The following is a 19,991-nucleotide window of genomic DNA, read 5'->3' as shown; positions in this document are numbered from 1 at the left end:
TTTATTTATTTGACAGAGAGAGATCACAAGTAGGCAGACAGGCAGGCTGAGACGGGGGTGGGGGGGGTGGGGAGGGGAAGCAGGCTCCCCGCCGAGCAGAGAGCCCGATGCGGGGCTCGATCCCAGAACCCCGGGATCATGACCTGAGCCGAAGGCAGAGGCTTACCCCACTGAGCCCCCCAAGGCGCCCCTAGAAATACAATGTGGATCGATCACTACCACACACAGAACAGCAGTGGCTCCTACACGTCCAATAAAATGTGAGCGCTACTCTGTGCTGCATGCGGCTTAGGGGTTCATTTTCGTTTCACAGGGAACAAACTTTAAACAGTCATAAGATATACTTGTCTGAGTATACTTTCACTTAATTCACGACATCTCAGCTCCGTCTTAAGACTAACCCTAAATCATCTTCTCTGGACAGACACGTGAGCATGCGCACACACATTTCTCAGTAGGGAAAATTATTAGATATTAAGGTCTTACATGCGAATCTTTATGAAATGCCACAGAATACCGACCCACTGGTGTGTATCTTGATATATTTGGGGAGCGGACGTTTTAAACCCGCGCTGCCCAATATGGTAGCCACAAGCCGCGGGACGCTAACTTTAAATCAATTAAAACCGAATTGAACTGAAAATTCCATGCCTCACTCACACATATTAAGGGGCAGTTCAAGTGCTCAATATGTTACCGCGTTGCTCGCTTCTTGCCCCAGATACACCAAAGAACTGGAAACCGGAGACCAGAATGGGGAGCTAGAGTTCATTAAGCAGGTAGAGTACAGTGCGCTTCCAAGAGTGAAAGCAGGTCACTGCTAGAGCAACAGTGGCAATGGCCCCAAGAAGGTCTGGCTGCATCCTTTTAAGTCTGTTTTCTGCCTTAAATTTGGCTTTGAAGGATATGTTTGAGTGACAGCCGGTGGTTATATAACATCTTGGCTTCTGCGCATGCGCCTACCCATGATGCCTGCCGTTATATTTGTATTTATTTATGTATTGTATATTTATGAGTTTCTAAGGAGCTTCTGCTGTGACCTTAAGGACAAGTTGCGCCTTCTCTGCGCATGCTCAGCTCTTGGAAGTCCCCTGTGGCTTCTGAGCCAGCTGGTGGCTAGGCCTTTCCCGCTCTCTTAGCCCTCAGAGGTGGCTCTGCAGGTGTAGCTGTTAATTCTTACGGGTTGCTCCGAGGGTGTGACCAGCAACTGCTTTATTCCTTCTCCCTCAGACCCAACTAACTGCCCAACAAATAGTCATGTGGGGCTGGTGACTGTCCCATTGGGCAGTGCAGATTATAGAACATTTCCATCACTGCAGAAAGTTCTATTGGATAGCACTGATTTTAAAACAAATGAATAATGATTAAAAACAGCAACAACAACAAACCATAATCACCATGCAATGGTTCTCCTTGCCACTCCCTAAAAAGATTTTTTTAAGGTCTGGCTATCTAGAGCTAGTTAAGATCATGGCAATTGTCTCTTATGCATGCATGTGCCTGCCCAAATAACAGAAGCACTCTTTTTTTAAAAGTTTATATATATATATATATATATATATATATATATATATATATATTTACTTTTTTTTAAAGTACGCTCCAAGCCCAGTGTGGGGCCTGAACCAACAACCACAAGGTCAAGAGTCACATGCTCTACCGACTGAGCCTGCCATATGCCCCCTATATTATTTTTTATTAGAGAAAATAAAAATCACCAGCAGCGACTCGTGGGAATCTCTATCCTTACAACACTGGCTTGACTTAGGAGACTTGACTGCAATAATCTACGTGTGGTTCTTTGACAAACAAAAGGTTGCTTATAGTCATTCGTTTGTCAAAGATTCCTGGTTCCTAGTAAATTCCCAATATAAGAAAATATATATTCCAAGGCACTAGGATAAGATTTAGTAATGCCTCATATTTTCCACCATTTTAGGCCACCCCAGGAGCAACCATTAAACCACTTCTTCTCCATTAACAGAAAGAGGTAGTTGGAATTTTTTAGAAAATTTTGATGGCCAGGGGCGCCTGGGTAGCTCAGTGGGTTAAAGCCTCTGCCTTCAGCTCAGGTCATGATCTCAGGTCCTGGGATCGAGCCCCGCATCGGGCTCTCTGCTCAGCAGGGAGCCTGCTTCCTCCTCTCTCTCTGCCTGCCTCTCTGCCTACTTGTGATCTCTCTCTGTCAAATAAATAAATAAATAATCTTTAAAAAATAAATAAAAAATAAAGCCTCTGCCCTCGGCTCAGGTCCCAAGGTCCTGGGATCGAGCCCCACATCGAGATCTTAGCTTGGTGAGGAGCCTGCTTCCCCCTCTCTCTCTGCCTGTCTCTCTGCCTGCTTGTGATCTCTGTCTGTCAAATCAATAAATAAATCTTTAAAAAAATTTTTTTTGATGGCCAGCTTAGGATTCCTAGCATGCATGAGTTCCTACAATACTTTGTGTCAAAATCGATTTCATGTAGAAAAAGCATGTTTTAAAACAGGTTGCGATGCACACAGTTTTCTCAAAAGCATTGTTACTGCTATACTTACTTCCTTTTCAAAGAGCCCCTGGTAGCCATAAAATGTAAGAGCAATGGAATAAAATCTTAGTATGCTTTGATGAGTTTTGCATTGAATAGTAAATGGTAGAATTCGACCCCAGCAGGGCATTAAAAGCACAGTGGTCTCTATCAATATTAACTCCATTCCCAGCTGGCACCATGTATGTCATCAGCCTTGCAGTGAACCACCATCAATAAAGAGCACCTTTTAATCAACATTTAATCCCTAAGAGAAGGTGTACTCAAATGTGGTTTTTTAGTAGCACTTTACTGAAAGAAGTCTCAAGGCATGCAGCTGGTGACAAATAAGGGGGGCAGGAGAAGAGGAGGTGGCGTTGTTTTAAAAGGTATTTAAAAAACTGTTAAAAAAAAAATCTTTTTTCCCCCAGTTCGCTTTTGCTTGAAATGTAACAAAGGGGAAAAAGTAGTATTTTTCTATCGGTTTACTATTTACAAAGCACCATCTCAACTATTCTTTGGAGCAGCACAAATGCATGAAGATCCCGAAGTTTGGGAGTAGAGACTTGGGAAAAATTACCCAGTTAGTAGCAAATCCAGAAACTAAATCCATAGCACCTGCTCTCCTCGTCCACACTGTCCCCAAAGAAACCAACTATTTGTACCTGTCAGGGAGCAAGAATTTCCTGTCCCCTTTAAGGTACTCCTCACTGGCCTAACAGAAGACAATTGGAGGGACTAAAGTTTCTCTTGAGGGTCTCGATTGCCCTCAACTCAGAACAGTCCATGTGCCAACGTGGCATATTTTGCGAAGACATGTCCCAAACCCCTTCAAACTTGAAATAATCTTTATGCTAAACTGGCCCATTTTGGGGTGGCCAACCCTTGGCCCCTACACACCATATATTGCAAGAACGGCCCTTGGCATCATCAACCATGCAGCCCGAAGTTTTTAAAAAAAGATAGGCACGGTGATTCCAAGTTTAAAATAGCACTGGAAAACGCAGGGGGAAAAGAGTATCTTACCTTCCTAGTCAAAGAGAAAGAGGTACCCAAGGGGGATAAGTATGCCTTAGAGGGAGAAATGCACACTCTACAGTCAAAAGAGAGGCCACGCCCACCTCTCATGCCCACTGTTAGGAAGTAGCATCCTAAAAGGATACAGATTGGCATTCACCTCTCACTAAGCACTTCAGGAATGTGTATCAAGGGCCACAAAAGTGGTGTGAGCTAAGGCAAAGGCATTAAAAGCTTCTACGGAGATCCAGGGACTGTAAACTGTTCCCTACGGATTTGTGTGCATTTTACTCTCTAAGTCAAAGGAAGCCACTGAGAGTTTTAAACTCCAAAATAATGTAGGAAAAATGGATTGAGAAGAGGAAGGCTGGAGGCATAGAGACCAGTTAGAAAGCTTTGTAGGAGGCAAGAGATGAAGACCAGAACTAAGGTAAAATTAATATAATAATTCCCAGTTAGGGGCACCTAGCTGGCTCAGTTAGTAGAGTGTCTGACTCTTGATCTCAGGGTTGTGAGTTCAGGCCCCACGTTACGTGTAGAGCTCCCTTTAAATAATAATAATAATAATTTCCATTTAATTTCCCACCGTAGACCAGACACTGTGCTAAGTGCTTTACATTTAGTATGAAACTTAATCTTCATTAAGTAGGTATCATGTCAAGTGGGCACCATTACCATTCCCCTTTTATAAAGAAACTAAGGCAGAAAAGAGCAAGGTCACAGAACAGTGATTATAACCATGAAAGGAATCCTATATGGATACAGAGTAAAGATTGGAAGGAAACACTCAAACATGAGCCCAGTGTGTTAGGCTGGTGGGTTTATGGGTCCTTTTTTTCTATTTTCAAAATTTTCTGTCCTGTTACATTTAGAAGTCCACAGAACACAAAAATCTTCCCCAGATGGAAGCCAGTGTGCCACTTAGAAGGAAACCCAGAAGAGAGTCACAGAAGAGAGACTAGAGACAATGGTGAATGCAAATGGGTACCTTCTTTCCCCAACTGCCGCCAGGATTCACAGGTAAAAATGGAGAGAGAAGGATAAGCATGAAGGAGAGAATGGACTCAGATCCTAGGAGCACACGAGGGATCGGGAAATGGAAAGATATGGTTCTGGGTGTGAACTTCCTTTTAGGGCCCTTTGATTATAAAGTAGTTTCAGCTTTTGAGTTTGGTCTGAAAAAGTCAAGCAAATCTAGGGAATCACTGAGTAATTTCCCTCCTGTTGTTTCTGTATCAGACCGCTTCCTGTTTTGCCAAAGAAGACAATTTCTCTGCAAAAAAGATAGTATATGTTGGGTGGAGGCATGAAATCCAGAATCCTAAAACCGAGAATACGATGCTGCTCAGATGTCTTAAGATTCTGGTCCTATACTTCTTCTTCTTCTTTAAGGTTTTATTTATTTATTTGAGACAGAGAGCTTGAGTGAGAGAGGGGAAGCAGCAGGCAGAGGGAGGAAGGGAAGCAGGCTCCTCACTGAGCAGGGAGCCCGATGTGGGGTTCAATCCCAGAACCCTGGGATCATGACCCAAGCCGAAGGCAGATGTCCAACTGACTAAGCCACCCAGGCGCCCCTGGTGTTATACTTTAAAGACATGTTACCTCCAAGAGCTGCATGTCTATGAACTGCTGACCGAGCCCCATCTAAGTTTTTGCTTTCCAACATGGAACGAGCACTGTGTAAGCACGAGAGTTTTAGTCTGACCTGACACATGGGCGTGATAAATGGCAGCGTCACCCAAACTGGAAGCTGTTTCTTAACTTGGTATGTAGGGAGTGAGCCTAAGAGCCCTGCAGGGCAGCCCCAGAGACCCACATGCTGGAAAACCACCTCTGGACCACTTTGGACTCCGATCTCTCTTCTGTTTCCAGTTGCTTAAAAATGCAATTCTGAACAGAGATGATGATATGCTTTGTTTCTAGATACTAAAGAACTCACAGTTACAAGCACCTTTGTACAGTCTATTTAGTATAAGTCCCCTAAAATTGCCTCCTTACAATCACACGAAACAGTTTCATCCCATTACATGATATGCCAGCAAACCAGGCAAATGCGTGGTCTCCTTTTGTACATGGGACAGATTATGTTTAGACACAGAGGGGAGATCTCAGCAGAGAATTACAATAATTTCCCATTGGATTTTTTTTCCTTTCTAAAACTGGCTTATTAGACTTGCACAAAAAAAAAAAATAAAATAAAAGAGTTAACACAGCAGGCATGAGGCTGCTATCATTAGAGGCCTTGCTTGGTGGAGGGGGGAGAACCACTGAGGAACTTGGCTTTCAGAGTGTGTTTCCATTACTAACTGATAAGGTCCTTTCACTGGGTGTAGGCTGGTGTGATTTATGGTGAATGCTTGCTTTCCTTTTGACAGTCTGGAATCCGAGTGGTTCCCAGGTAGAGAATGCCTATGTAACCAGCCCCGATAAAAAAACCCTACACTCTGAGTCTCAGAGGGGCTCCTCTGGGCACAGATATCACACACATGTTGCTGCATTTTCACTGCTGAAGGGAAGGTGAGCTCTGTGTGAGCTCTCATGGGAGGGAGGGGGCATAGGAAACCTGCAAATGGGTTTCTCCACACCCCACTTCCATCTTTTTCTCTTACTGAGCCAGCTGTGTAGGCTTCCTCTGTCACTGAAGTGAGTTTTCACCACGAGTACAGCTATATTCTGGTTTCCTTCTAGTGAATCATCAAATGTGTGTGCCGTCCTGAGGGGACCCCCAAAACGAAGGCTCACCAGCTGTAGATCCCAAAATAACATCCTCACTGCAACTTCCCAGGCGCTAAAAGATAACTACTCTCCCCAGGGCAGAACGCAGAGGTTATAGTTCAGGTGTACTTGCTCAAAGCCCAAGATTTTTATATTCTGGGCTTTAAAGATGTCAGCTGCACATGTGCCATATAATTACATACCGTCAGCCAATTTCTGGGGAAGGAAGTCATTATGCTGGTGTTCATATCCCTTGTTACATTTGTTTATGGTTGATTACAGACAGTAATCTTGTTTGACAGAAATACAGTAGCAACTCAGCTCACATTAGAGCCTGGCCATCGAAGCCCTCGTTCGCTTTCCATCGTTCAGTAACACCACGGGGCTGGGCAGAGAGGAGTTGAAGTGCAAGGTTCCTCGGGAACATGGGTGTCTGTCCCTGTGGTTAACTCACGGTCTCCCTTCTTAGTTGGAAACTACCCCCCCCCAACCCCCGCCGCTGCAAGGTGTCAAAATTAGACTAGCCCATATCCATCCTCCCCTGCTTCCTACAGTTAGTACTTTAATGGGTCGTAAACAACCCCATGCGCTAGGGAGCCAGGGGGATCACGATAAATAAGGTGCCAGCTGCGCTTAAGAAATGCACCACTTTATGGCTGATATGTAGGAATTCTCTGATGACTACGGAAGCCAGCTAGTCAGCTGTAACTCCCATACCCGCCTCAGAGTTCTGTTAAGAAGTCTTGCCTTCGGGACGCCTGGGTGGCTCAGTTGGTTAAGCAGCTGCCTTCGGCTCAGGTCATGATCCCAGTGTCCTGGGATCGAGTCCCACATCGGGCTCCTTGCTCAGCAGGGAGCCTGCTTCTCCCTCTGCCTCTGCCTGCCATTCTTGCTCTGTCTGCCTGTGCTTGCTCTCTCTCCCTCTCTCTCTCTCTCTGACAAATAAATAAATAAAATCTTTAAAAAAAAAAAAAAAGAAGTCTTGCCTTCTCCTCAAGATGCACTGAGTCTTGCTCAGGAGTCAGTAGCAAGCAGCCCTTTTTCTCAGAAACTGCTGCAAGCTTTACCCAGAAACCACCATCCCCCCTGCGGGAAGCCGCGGCCCATCTAACACACAGGTGGGCGGTGCGCACAAATTAGAGAACACTCGTTCTTAGCTGTTGCTTGCCAACAACCAGTTTGGCAAGAATCCTTTCTCCCAGCCATCTAACTTCCTCTGCGGCCACCCTCCTCTTACATGCGAGCACCTGAAATAATGGTGGCTGAGAAGGGGCACGGCACACATGCGACATGGGACCACACGTGGCATCCGCTGTAAGCCATGCGGCATCAGAACACGGGAAGCTCTCTTCATGTGCAGTCTCATGCTGAACCATGCCACGTGAGCCTGGTAATGTGCAGCTGCTCTGCCCAGGCAGGGGAGAGCCTGGGGACCCTCGCAGTCAGCTTGTCACCGCAGCCCAGACTGAGGCTCCGCAGGGCACAGCTGGAAAACCAGAGCACTGGTTCAAGCGTGCAAGGAGTGATCCTCCATTGAGCAACACGCCAGACACGGGAATATGGAAAGCTTCTCCCGTTTGAAAACATGGGTCTGAGAAATGAGGGACAGCTCTGAGCCTCTCCTAGCAAGTGATGTCACAACGAAGCAGGCCTGTGTGACACGAGCACATGCACACACATCAGACACCGATCCTGACAGCTCTCGACTGCAGCATCACGAGGGTCATTTGCTAGGATGAGGGTCAGCAAAGGTAATGATCTAAATGACATATATCCAGTCACTGGAGTAATAACCCTTCCTAACGCCTCTATGATTCTGGCTAGTTCCGGCCACTTTTGAAGTTATTGCATCCAATACTTTTGCAGGAGAAGAAGTAAACATTTGAATTCTCCCCAGACCAATATTTAAGTGTCAAGAAATGTTAGGGATTTTTTTTAACCTAATTTTAAAAATCGTCACATAATTTATCTGGAAGAATAGCAAAATATATTTTTTAAAAAGTTCAATAAAAATGGCTGTAGGGTAGATAAGGGCTTGATTTACAGTAATGCTATGATAATGAAAAGGGTGCTAAGGGTTTAGAAGTAAGAGATGAAATCCTCAATGGAACAAAACAGAAATCCTTACAACAAATCCGAACTATTCAACTTGCTAACCATGGGGGTGGGGTGGCAGGTGCAGATCCTACCTTACACACCACGCCAATTAGCAAGTACATGTAGGTTACAGATTTCAACTATGAAATTGAAACCATAAGAATGCTAATAGAAAACAGATGGGCTATTTTTATATAATATTTTTGATAGGGAAAGAAAGATGTTAGGCATGATACTAAAGACAGAATCCGTAAAAATTAAAGATCTGACCACATAAACTTAAAAAATACATAAACAGGGGCACCAGCCACCTGGCTGGCTCAGTCGTCGTGAGTGGTTGTGAGTCTGAGCCCCACATTGGGTTTCGAGATTACTGAAAAATAAAATCTTAGAAAAAAAAACAAACCCACAAATAAAGACTATATAAAGATTATATAAAGCCCTTCTTTAAAACTCTTCAGGGAAAATGAAAAGTATTGCTAACAACTTAAAAGACAAACAAACCCACTTTGAAAAATTGTTTGCAACCTAACAAGGGATTCATGTCCTTTATATACAAAGAGCTTACCAATCAGTAAGGAAAAGGCTACAGTAACAAAAGGAAAAATAGAGCAGAGGGTTTGAAGAGGCTAGTCCTAAAAAAGCAAATAAACATATAAAATATTTATGTATATTCATTCATCAGAGACTCAACAAAAGCAAATCCCACTTTGCACTTCTCGAAATGACACAAACTTCTACAGTAACACCCAGCATCAGCGTGATTCGGAAAGCTGACGTGTCCCTGCCTTGGATGTGAAGAAATCATTTTCATTCGGAGAAAAAAAAGATCAGGATTGTTAAGAAAGAAAGAAATTACTCTTTATTTTTTTAAAAAGTCCTGTACGGCTATGAAATGTCATGAGAGCCCTAAAATGTTGGTGTAAGTGCAGCTGGAGTTGGTGCTGAGAGCAGTAAACTGGTTACCTAGAGGACAGCTTGCATCCCTGTTGCAAGAAGGCGTGCAGGCTCCCGGTTGCCGCAAGTAATAGGCCCAGGTACGGAGGGGAAGGCTTCATCGGCCTAGAAGAAAACTCAGGATGGAATTGGACACCAACAAAATAGGGGTGATCTGAAATGAGAATAATCATGGTGTGACTGAAGCAAACACAAGAGCTGCTTTAACGGTCTTATCTTTGAATAAGAAAACACATCAAATGGTGAGACAATTAACCTGTTAACCATCACTGACAGTTACCTTCCCGAACCCTCTTCATGGCAGAATCTCAGCCAGCAAAGCACATCTCGCTTAGAGATCTGGCATTTCACCCGAGCAAGGTATTAGAGGGAGCAAAATTAAGCAACATTTTTGAACGGCAAGATGAATGCTGCTTTGCCCAAAGTGTGCCTGTATTTCGAAAGCCCTTCATAGACGTTTGCTGGCTCCATTTCCACGGTGCCCCTCACACGAGAGGCTACCTGTAGGGAATTCCGTCTCTCAGCTGGCTTCCAGCCATTTCCTACGAGGTCGTTTCCCTTCCCAAGGGAAGAGTGTCCTGGGAATGCAGCAAGTATGACTGCTCTTCTTGTCACACCTTTAGTTTGGATATTAACCAGAGCCAGCACCATGAAACTGAACTTGCACCCTTATTCCAGCCTCTGCCAACTGATCGCCTGTGAGGAAGAGACCCGGAGTGATAAAGGGTGGGCCTTTCTGCATGGTAATGGTGGTTACGGCTCCAGGTGGTTAAGAGGTCAAGATATTTTTATTTTCTTCCTTACACTTTTCCCTACTGTGTGAAGCTTTTCCATGAGCATATGTTGTTTACATTAATGGGGCGCAATTTGAGCAATTTTTAAATTGAGGGTTGTATAAAGCCCCTGAAGCTCTCCAAGATGGAATAGGAACAGAAAAGTAGCTTTACCCAGCTACTTTTAAACACACAAATCCCCTTTTGGATTAGAAAACATTAAATGGGCAACATTTCCAAATCTGGGTAGAAATCTCATAGGGTTGCAAATTCCTTCCCCCAGTCAGAACCCTCAAAAACTATGTTGGTTACCCACCACCCCCACCCCCACCGCCCAGATTAGGAAATAATTTTTAAAAAATAATTTTTCTATTTTTTATTAACACATAATGTATTATTAGCCCTAGGGGTCCAGGTCTATGAATCGCCAGGTTTACACACTTCACAGCACTCACCATAGCACATACCCTCCCCAATGCCCATAACCCAGCAGCCCTGTCCCTACCCCCTACCCCCAGCAACCCTCAGTTTTAGGAAGCAACTTCTAATTAGAAATCAGGCAACTCTCTAATCCCATAATTACTACTGTGCAGAGTATGGTTGGTGCTATAGTCCATACTTTAAAAAAATCCTTTTAATTGCTATGTATATCAATCCAAAGATGACAGAATATAGGTTTAATATAGAGGTTTAATAGAGGGGAGTAAATATAAGTTTAAAGCTTTCAATGAAATGCTTTATCAAATGATCTAAAAACCTAGGGTGGAATTCAAAATCACAAATCCCCATCACTTACCACTGGAGACCCAAAGCTCCTACTACAATAGTAAGGAAATGATGACTGAATGGAAATGCCCACTCTCGTAAGGTTATCATTGAAAGCTCTGCTATACAAAATGGTAGCTCTTAGCCACATGCGGCTATTTAAAGTTATTCAAATTCATTGAGCACATATCAAGTGTTCAACAGCTACACATGGCTAGTTGCTGCCATACTGAACAGGGCAGAATAGTCCATCATTGCAGCAAGTTTCACTGGACAGGTCTGAGTCCAGAAAAATCCAGTGTAGAAATCCCATACCTCACATCTAGGAAGAAGCTTCCTTGACTGAGAGGGACACTCAGGGATGAAAGCTTGGTGAGGAGAATGCTACCTTCTCCCAGGAATGTGCCCCCTCAAGAGAAGAAGAAAAGAAATCATCCACTCTTAGAAAAGAAATGAAGCAATGTAGCTTTAAATTAAAGATCTGGGGATGGCTTCGAAGGACACAGTACTACCGCAGACAGAAGCTACTAAAGAATCATGGTCATGGCCAGGGACAAAACATTTGAATGAATGGACCACTGTTCTGAATCACTTTTCTCCAAGAGAATTCCTTATGCCAATATGAGGAAAGAAACAAAATAGTTGTTATTTTGATGGTGTTCTATCAGTCAGATAAAGTATCTTTTAAATAGTGCTCTTAATTGCTTTGAATCACATTCTGACATTATACTAATCTCAAACTTTGTTATTCCTTTTAGAACTCCTTGAGGAATGTAGAGATTCATGCCAAGTGCTTCTAAGGGGTAGCTAAGATCAGAATCTTCTGGGAAATTTTCCTTAATAAAACGAATTTCCTTGCAATCAGCTTTTTAAAAAGTGTCAGGATTGTACAGCGTCTCTCATTTCCTTCCCAACACGCATGAAATTTCAAAGTGTCAACGGGAATGTAAATCCAGGTGATGGAGAGGCATCTACGTATTTGCTCACGATGGTGACAGCCAGGAGACTTAAAGGAAAGTAAGTACTTGAATGAAGTAAACAGTCATCTGCTGAAGAAATTCTCTGCCCTCTCATATCCGATTTAAGAGACTCCAACCCCGACCAGTGATCCACACTATAAAATTCCTAAAATGATGGGCATTTCCATCAGAAAGGCTACAGGAAATACATCCTCATCTTTTAATTCAAAACTTCAGGCATGGACCGATCATCTTAGGTGACATGTGGGCAAACAAGTGGAACAGTAATATCCACTGAGGGCGTGACAGGACCTGGTTTGGCTCCAGCGCCCCTTGTGATGAACCGGACATCTCAGTAAAGTGGGAATGACATCAGCTGTCTTGTAAGTTGCATAAGGCATGCCGAGTCCCTAGCAAGGGGTCTAGGGAGAAGCATCTAGTGACTGTGCACACAGTGTCCACTGCTTTCCTTCTTTGAGGGTCCAGGTAACACGTCACTGCATTCAGAGATGCCTTCGCCAACTTCAATTCCGCCCGCTGTTCAGGACTCCTGAAGTACCTGAACAGACTTGGGACAGAAAAGGAAAGGGACAAAGAAAAGGAATTTGAAGTAGAGAATGGTGACATGGGCTAAGATGGTAAAAGAAGTAGGAAATTTAGAAGAGTAAGTCCAGAATATCTGGAGCCTAAAGAAGATAGGTTGAAAAGGTAGGTTCTAGGAAATCACGTTACCATTTTTATAGTATTCTGTACAAACTAAGCATTTGAGGGGCACCTGGGTGGCTCAGTGGGTTAAAGCCTCTGCCTTCAGCTCAGGTCATGATCTCAGCGTCCTGGGATCGAGCCCCGCATTGGGCTCTCTGCTCAGCAGGGAGCCTGCTTCCTCCTCTCTCTCTCTCTCTCTCTGCCTGCCTCTCTGCCTACTTGTGATCTCTGTCTGTCAAATGAATAAATAAAATCTTTAAAAAAAAAAAAAACAAACTAAGCATTTGATAAATGAAAGTGGTTTATCTGCCAAATTTGTGTCACGTGCACTGTAGATTTGTGACATATGACAGAGCCCTGTCCTCATTAGGAGGGGCTGCAGAGGGGAGAGCCTGGAGGCAGGAAGGAGCTTTAGGAGGATTCTGGGTTGGAGTCACCATGCGCTGGGGATGAGAGTGAGAGGGAAGGGAATACAATCCCAGCTCAATCCTTCTAGAGACAGAATCTACAGGACTTGACAACTGATTACAAGTTGGCAGTATAGAGGGGAAGAAGAACAAAATAAGGCCAATTTTAAACCTGATGGTCCAGGACAGTGGTTCTCACCCAGAGACGTATGTGCCCCTCAGGGACATTTGGCAATGTCTGGCGATGGTTTGGGGTGTTACGACACTGGGAGGTGGGGACGATGCTACTGGTGTCCAGTAGGTAGAGGCCGGGGATGCTACCAAATATCGCACAGCACACAGGACCGCCCCCACCACAATGGGGTGTGATGGGAATGACCCCCCTCCCGATGCCAGTGGTGGCGAGGGTGAGAAGCCCGGAACAAGGAGACTAAGGATGACTTAGCAGAAACATTTTGGGAAACATGTAAACTTAGTTTTAGATAAGTTGTGCTGGAACTGCTAGGAGAACATCCAGATAGACAAACAGGTCAAGCAGGCACCTGAACATGTTAAGTTCAAGTCAATTAAAGGAAGTATATGTGTGTGGGTTTACAACAGGGGTTAGCAAACACTTCTAGAAAGGGCCAGGTCATAAGTAATGGTATAGAAAGAGCTGGGATGAGCGGTAAGCGTGGGCTTACTATGTATTTGCAGCTCTGAGTGAGAATAGTGTCCTCTGTCTCATCAAAAACGTTGCATGGTTTGTGCCTGGGCTCTTGAGTGTGTCCCAGCCCACACACAAACAACTTCTTCAGCAATCTTCCTCAATGGAAGTCCCTACCCCTTTGTGCTGTGTTTGGTCTCACTAAGAACTTCTGTGGGTGCAGGGATTAGTGTTCAAAAGTTAAACAACTGGCCCACACTTGACCATGGAGCACAAGTGGTGTGGAAAGACAGACTCCAGGTAGAATGAGAGGCCAGGTCCCCCACACAACAGATGTCAAAACTGGTCATGAGTAGTGAGGAGGGCACTGGGCCATTTTTCCTCCAAAGAGGGAGAAAGCAGGGGAGCCTGGGTGGCTCCGTGGGTTAAGCCTCTGCCTTCAGCTCAGGTCATGGTCTCAGGGTCCTGGGATCGAGCCCAGCATTGGGCTCTCTGCTCAGCAGGGAGCCGGCTTCCCCCTTCTCTCTGCCTGCCTCTCTGCCTACTTGTGCTCTCTCTCTCTCTCTCTCTCTCTCTCTGTCAAATAAATAAATAAATAAATAAATATTTAAAAAAAAAAAAAAAAAGAGGGAGAAAACAGAGTGTTACTCAACAGTGGGCTGTCATCCTTCCCCAGAGCAAGTAACCTAGAGGCTAGCAACAGGAGAAGGCCCAGAAAGGGGGCAGGGATGGTGAGGAAGCATAACAGTAGCAGAACTGGTAGACTCAGAAAAATGTATCATTTTCTGGTAGATTCAGACTAGTGGGCCCCCAAATGAGGAGGATTATAAGTGGTCTGTTTTTCTCCAGTACGTTATATTTAATCATATTATTTCTATTTAGTTACGTATTTATTTCAAAGGAGAGAGGAAAAGAAGGAGAGCAAACAAAATGAGTGTCAACTTATGGCTTCACATAGAATGGCAAATTATATCTCCATCTGTAAGAACAAAAAGACGTTAGGTTACCATGAAAATTTTCAAAAACAAAAGAGCCTACTTACTTGCCAGTTCAATGATTTCCATCCTCTCTCCATCAACATCCTGACCTACAAAACTTAAGTCATTCTGCTCCAACTGACTGATCAGGCTCGGGTTCACCTGGAAAAACAAGAAATTACGTGCTTTGGGGCAGCAGAGCTAGACAGACATATCGTCTCATAGAAATGTCCTCCATCAATTGGGTGGGTTTTCCATGTCAGTGATGTTCTTAACTAGTAGTTAGTTTCTATATCCCACCCCCAAAGCTTTTTTTTTTTTCCCCAAAGCCTATTTTTAAACTCATGATGAACCTGAGAAACAGTCTAATCACAGTCCCTAAACCTGAGATGCCCACCTTCTGTTGCTCTAAGATGAGATTCAAAAAGCAGGACTGTGACACAGATATTCTGACTTGGAACCTTGAGATTAGCTATTTATAGCCGCCACCATATTTGTTTCTTCCCTTGAGTTATGTGTAATTAACTGTTTCTCCCCAAATCACAAATCTGCTTGAGGATTGAAACTATCTTATTTCCCTTGTGACTAGCCCCAAAGCTTTCTTCACATATATTTACATAAAACCTTTAAAGAGAAGCTTGAAGCAATTTTTCTGCTAGAATATTGGTTATAGATGACAACTCGATGGGCTGGTACTCAACCCCTTTCCTAATTCATCGCATTCCTGGTCCTTTCCCAAATTTTTCAGCCTCTTCTTCAAAGAAGGCACTAATCATCTAAATCAACCTGTCTTCCTCAATCTTAACCCCATGTTTTTATTTTCCTTTTTAACATTAGGCTAGTTCTCATAATTTGTCATTTTTCCTTTTTTTTAAAACAGCTTTAACTTAGATATAATTCAGATGCCATACAATTCACCCACTAAAAGTGTACAATGCAATGGTTTTTAGCATATTCACAGAGGATTTCAGCCATTGCCATGATGAATCCAAGAATAGGCCCTATCCCCTCTAACCATCATCTTTTTTTTTTTTTTTAAAGATTTTATTTATTTATTTGACAGACATCACAAGTAGACAGAGAGGCAGGCAGAGAGAGAGAGAGAGAGAGAGAGAGGGAAGCAGGCTCCCCGCTGAGCAGAGAGCCCGACGCGGGACTCGATCCCAGGACCCTGAGACCATGACCCGAGCCGAAGGCAGCGACCCAACCCACTGAGCCACCCAGGCGCCCCTAACCATCATCTTTTAATCCCCTCATCACCTCCCCACCAGTCCTAGGCAACCACTAATCTATATTCTGTCTTTTTCGATTTGTCTGTTCTGGGCATTTCAGTTAATGGAACCCTATAGTATGAAGTCTTTTGTAACTGGCTTCTTTCACTAAGCATCATGTGTTTTAGATTCGTGTCTCCAGTAGCACATATCAATATTTCACTTCCTTTTATTATCAAATAATTCTATGGATAGATCACATTTCATTTACCCATTCATCACGTGATGGACATTTGGGGTGTTTCCACTTTTTGTTTAACTATTATGGATAATGCTGCTTTGACCATTTGTATACAAGTTGTTGTGTGCATGCACATTTTCATTTGTCTTGGGTTATATATCTAAGGATGGAATTACTGGGTCATATGATAACTCTGCGTTTAACTTTTTGAGGAGCTACCAGATGGTTTTCCAAAGTGGCCGCACCATTTTACATTCCTACCAACAATGTATCCTCACCAACACCTGTTATTATCTTTTTTTTTTTTTAAGATTTTATTTATTTAACAGAGAGAGAGAGCATAAGCAGGGGGAGCAGCAGGCAGAAGGAGAGGGAGAAGCAGACTCCCCATGGAGTAGGGAGCACCATGCAGGGCTCGATTCCAGAACTCCGGGATCATGACCTGAGCCAAAGGCAGATGCTTTAAAAAGACTGAGCCACCCAGGCACCCCTATTATCTGTCTTTTGATTATAGCCAGCCTAGTGGGTATGAGGTGGTATCTCTTTGTGGGTTTGTTTTTTTTTTTTAAGATTTTATTTATTTGTTTGACAGAGAGATCACAAGTAGGCAGAGAGGCAGGCAGAGGGTTGGGGGGGGAAGGCTCCCTGCTGAGCAGAGAGCCCGATGTGGGGCTTGATCCCGGGACCCTGCGATCATGACCTGAGCCGAAGGCAGAGGCTTTAACCCACTGAGCCACCCAGGCGCCCCTCTCTTTGTGGTTTTGATTTGCATTTCCCTGATGATAAATGATGTTGAACACCTTTTCATTTGCTTATTGGCCATTTGTGTATCTTTTTTGATACACAAATGGCCAGAGAGCTGTCTCTTCAGAATCTTTCACATTATTTAATATTCAGTTGTAAGAATTCTTTATATATTCTAGATAGAAGTACCTTGTCTGATATATGATTTCATCTGTACTTATTTTATCTGTTATCTTGTTTTTTGTCCTGTCCATTAGAATATAAGCTCCATAACAGGAAAGGAACTGTGTGTGTCTTTCTTCCTTCCATCTCCAGAGCATATCAGATACAAAGTAAGTATGAAGCAATGGATGGCCACACCATTGTGTGCACACCAGTTCTTATACCTTCTGCCTACCACCTAGGCAATGCAGCTCAATAGTTTCTGGTCCCACCAGCTGGGCCAGTTCCCAATGGAAAGAAGACCAAAAATGGCCTATACTCGGCAAATTGTTCCCTAAGTGTAGTGACAATATTGGTAGCCTACCCAACATCAATTCTCATTGGTCCTCCCTCCAAACAGAACCCTGGACTTTTTCCAGCATTTATGCCACCCTTGCATGACCTGTGGGACTCCATCTTCCCCATTCTAGAAGTTGGCCCTGATTAGTCTAAGTCAAACATCATAAACCTATCCCTGTTAGCTGATGAATGATGCAAGAACCCAGGTTTAACCCTGCAAGAAACCAGGCTAACCCTGGTTTAGCTTTGCCCTTGCAATGGTTACTAGTTCATAGGTAGGCAGGTAATGTGTACTGATGCAACGAAACTGAAGAAAAACTTCCATGTCTAAAGATGCATATTGCCTCTGCTGCTGCTGGTAACCATCTTGCAACTAGGAGGGAGATCAGCCCAAGGGCAAGGCAAACACACGGAAAAAGGTAAGGCCAAGAGAATCCCAGAAATAGTAGAAGCCCTGACCATACCGTGCCTGCAGCCTACCCAGCCTCTGAACTACCTATCACCTGATATAACAAATTTCCTTATATTGGAAATATGAAATTTTTATATTTTTAAATTTTTTATAATAAATTTCCTTATATTGGAAATATGAAATGAAAAGGTGTTCAACAACATTTATCATCGGGGAAATGCAAATCAAAACCACAAAGAGATACCACCTCATACCCACTAGGCTGGCTATAATCAAAAGACAGATAATAGTGGTGCCTGGGTGGCTCAGTCTTTTTAAGCATCTGCCTTTGGCTCAGGTCATGATCCCGGGGTTCTGGAATCGAGCCCCTCTGCTAAATCTGGCATGACTCCCCTGCGCCCGATGGATACCACCGAGCGGGACACCTTTTCCAGATGTCCACCAGTAATCACCGCAGTTCCTCAAACTAACCATCTACATTCCACAGTAATTCAGCATGTAGGCCATACCTCATACCGATGTCTGTGTCTTTCTTCTATAAAAGGAACATCACCATAAAGTTTCCCTGTGAAGATACAAGAGTGAAATTAACATCCAAGTAATCAGCTTTGGAACGACATCCAGAGCGTATATGTGAAGGACGTCTCTTTGACCTACAAATTACCTGGACTGGTCCAGATAGTCATCTAGAGTTTCTTCTCCTACAGCACAGAACAGGAAGAGCTTCTTTGAAACTCTGAAGCAATTCCCAAGTACGCCATCAGCACGGCATAAAGGGAAACGGAAGCCCTCTGTTACACAAGTCACCATGGATTCCAACAGACAGGCCCTCCTTTGCCACACCTGCCTGCAGTTAAGGACCGAGAGGCGGAGGAACGTCTGAGCACCATCACTTCTGGGCAGACTCATAACAGGGCTCCTTTTCCAAAAGAAGAAAATGAAACCAAAAGAATGGAAATGAAACCGAAGGACTTGCCCAAAGCCTCAACCCCGCTGGCAGCACGATCTTGAGCCCAGACCCCCCCCCGCCAACACCTGGTCCGTGCTTTTTCCACCACACCAGCTGCTTCTGCGTACTGGCCAAATTAGTTTACACCCCCCCCCTTAAACATGGGCCTGTCCTCTGGCTCTAAAAATTCGGCCTCTAAGAATTCACCCCAGAAAACAGAAACGAAGACAGCAAGTTCACCACGAAGATGCATGCCACTTCGTTATTTAACAGTGAACAACGAAGCAAACTGAGCCCCAGAAATCAAAGACTGGCGGATTAAATGAAAAGCCCTGCCAGCAGCACCGGGACACATTGTCCTACTCCAGCAGAATCCAGAGCAGTGCTCAGTTCCACAGGCAGGGGACTGTCAGACCCTCCAAGACACGCCATAAGGCTGTGGAGCAGGATGTTTGTGTCTCCTCTGCGCTTTTGACTTGGATAAAGAAAGTGCACATCGGCTGCATTCTGCTATGACTTGATACGATCATTTATCACGACCGAACCTCTATTTTGTCCACGTAGACACAGTTCCCTGGGGACAATGTTAATCATAGTGAGTATCTGCCACAGGTGTTTTAGAAAAATTGGCAATAGTGGGGATAGGGAGCTACTCTGAGAGAGCTCCAACGTGCCACTGAGAGGGCAGTCATTCAAGGCAGAGCCTTTGTACTCAAACTATTGGTTCATAAAAATGAAAGGAAAAATGGAAACTGCGAAATAATGTCCAATTGGACAAAACAGAAGCATATATACCATTGCGAAGTTACGAGAAAAATCATTTGAAAGCTCTGGACCCAACTTGGAGAGGTTCCTGATTCCCTTATGACCTCTGACTTTGTGACTGATCTTTTCTTCCTATGGTCCAAAATTTCTTCTCTGCCTACTGCATTACAACGGATGACTTAGACGTCCAATAATAGAGCCTGCCAATGTTAACAGATGGTGAAGAAAATAGCAAACATCTCCAAATTAAGATATAAGGAATTCTAACTTCAAGTCATCAGGACTAGCAGGATATTACACGACCTTTTGAAACTGGATGCTGTGTGCATACTACTGCCAGCTTAAGGCAAATTTTGTGTTTGCTAAGATACCTCAAGGGAGACAGGACAACAGGGCTGGTGTAGTGACGCTGGAACCAGGCCATCTGGCTCTAAATTGCACTACAGCATTGAATGGATGTGTGTCTGGGGCAAATTATAACAGCCCTCTGCCTCAGCCTTTTCATCTGTAAAATGGGCATGATTGATAGTCCTATTCCATAGGGTTGTTGTGAGGATTAAATAAAACACTTGGGGGGTGCCTGGGTGGCTCAGTGGGTTAAGCCTCTGCCTTCGGCTCAGGTCATGATCCCAGGGTCCTGGGATC

General features: G+C 44.0%; 1 protein-coding gene across 5 annotated transcripts in view; it reads right to left on the bottom strand.

Moving 5' to 3' along the window:
* Window positions 1–19,991, bottom strand: part of LOC111157099 (CTP synthase 2) — a 99,045-nt gene that overhangs the window by 3,606 nt on the left and 75,448 nt on the right. For all 5 annotated transcript variants that reach the window (XM_022518341.1, XM_022518342.1, XM_022518340.1 and 2 more), the window contains 3 exons: window positions 18,142–18,197; window positions 14,589–14,685; window positions 9,301–9,445 (listed from right to left, as the gene is read on the bottom strand). In XM_022518341.1, coding sequence (XP_022374049.1) covers window positions 9,301–9,445; window positions 14,589–14,685; window positions 18,142–18,197 — 298 coding nt within the window. The remainder of the gene's footprint in view (window positions 1–9,300; window positions 9,446–14,588; window positions 14,686–18,141; window positions 18,198–19,991) is intronic.

This window comes from Enhydra lutris, unplaced genomic scaffold, assembly GCF_002288905.1.
Source record: "Enhydra lutris kenyoni isolate GAN:26980312 unplaced genomic scaffold, ASM228890v2 scaffoldscaffold52, whole genome shotgun sequence".
Classification (NCBI taxonomy): Eukaryota; Metazoa; Chordata; class Mammalia; order Carnivora; family Mustelidae; genus Enhydra; species Enhydra lutris.
The sequence above is the reverse complement of the archived record's forward strand: the minus strand, read 5'-3'. Positions and strand labels throughout refer to the sequence as shown.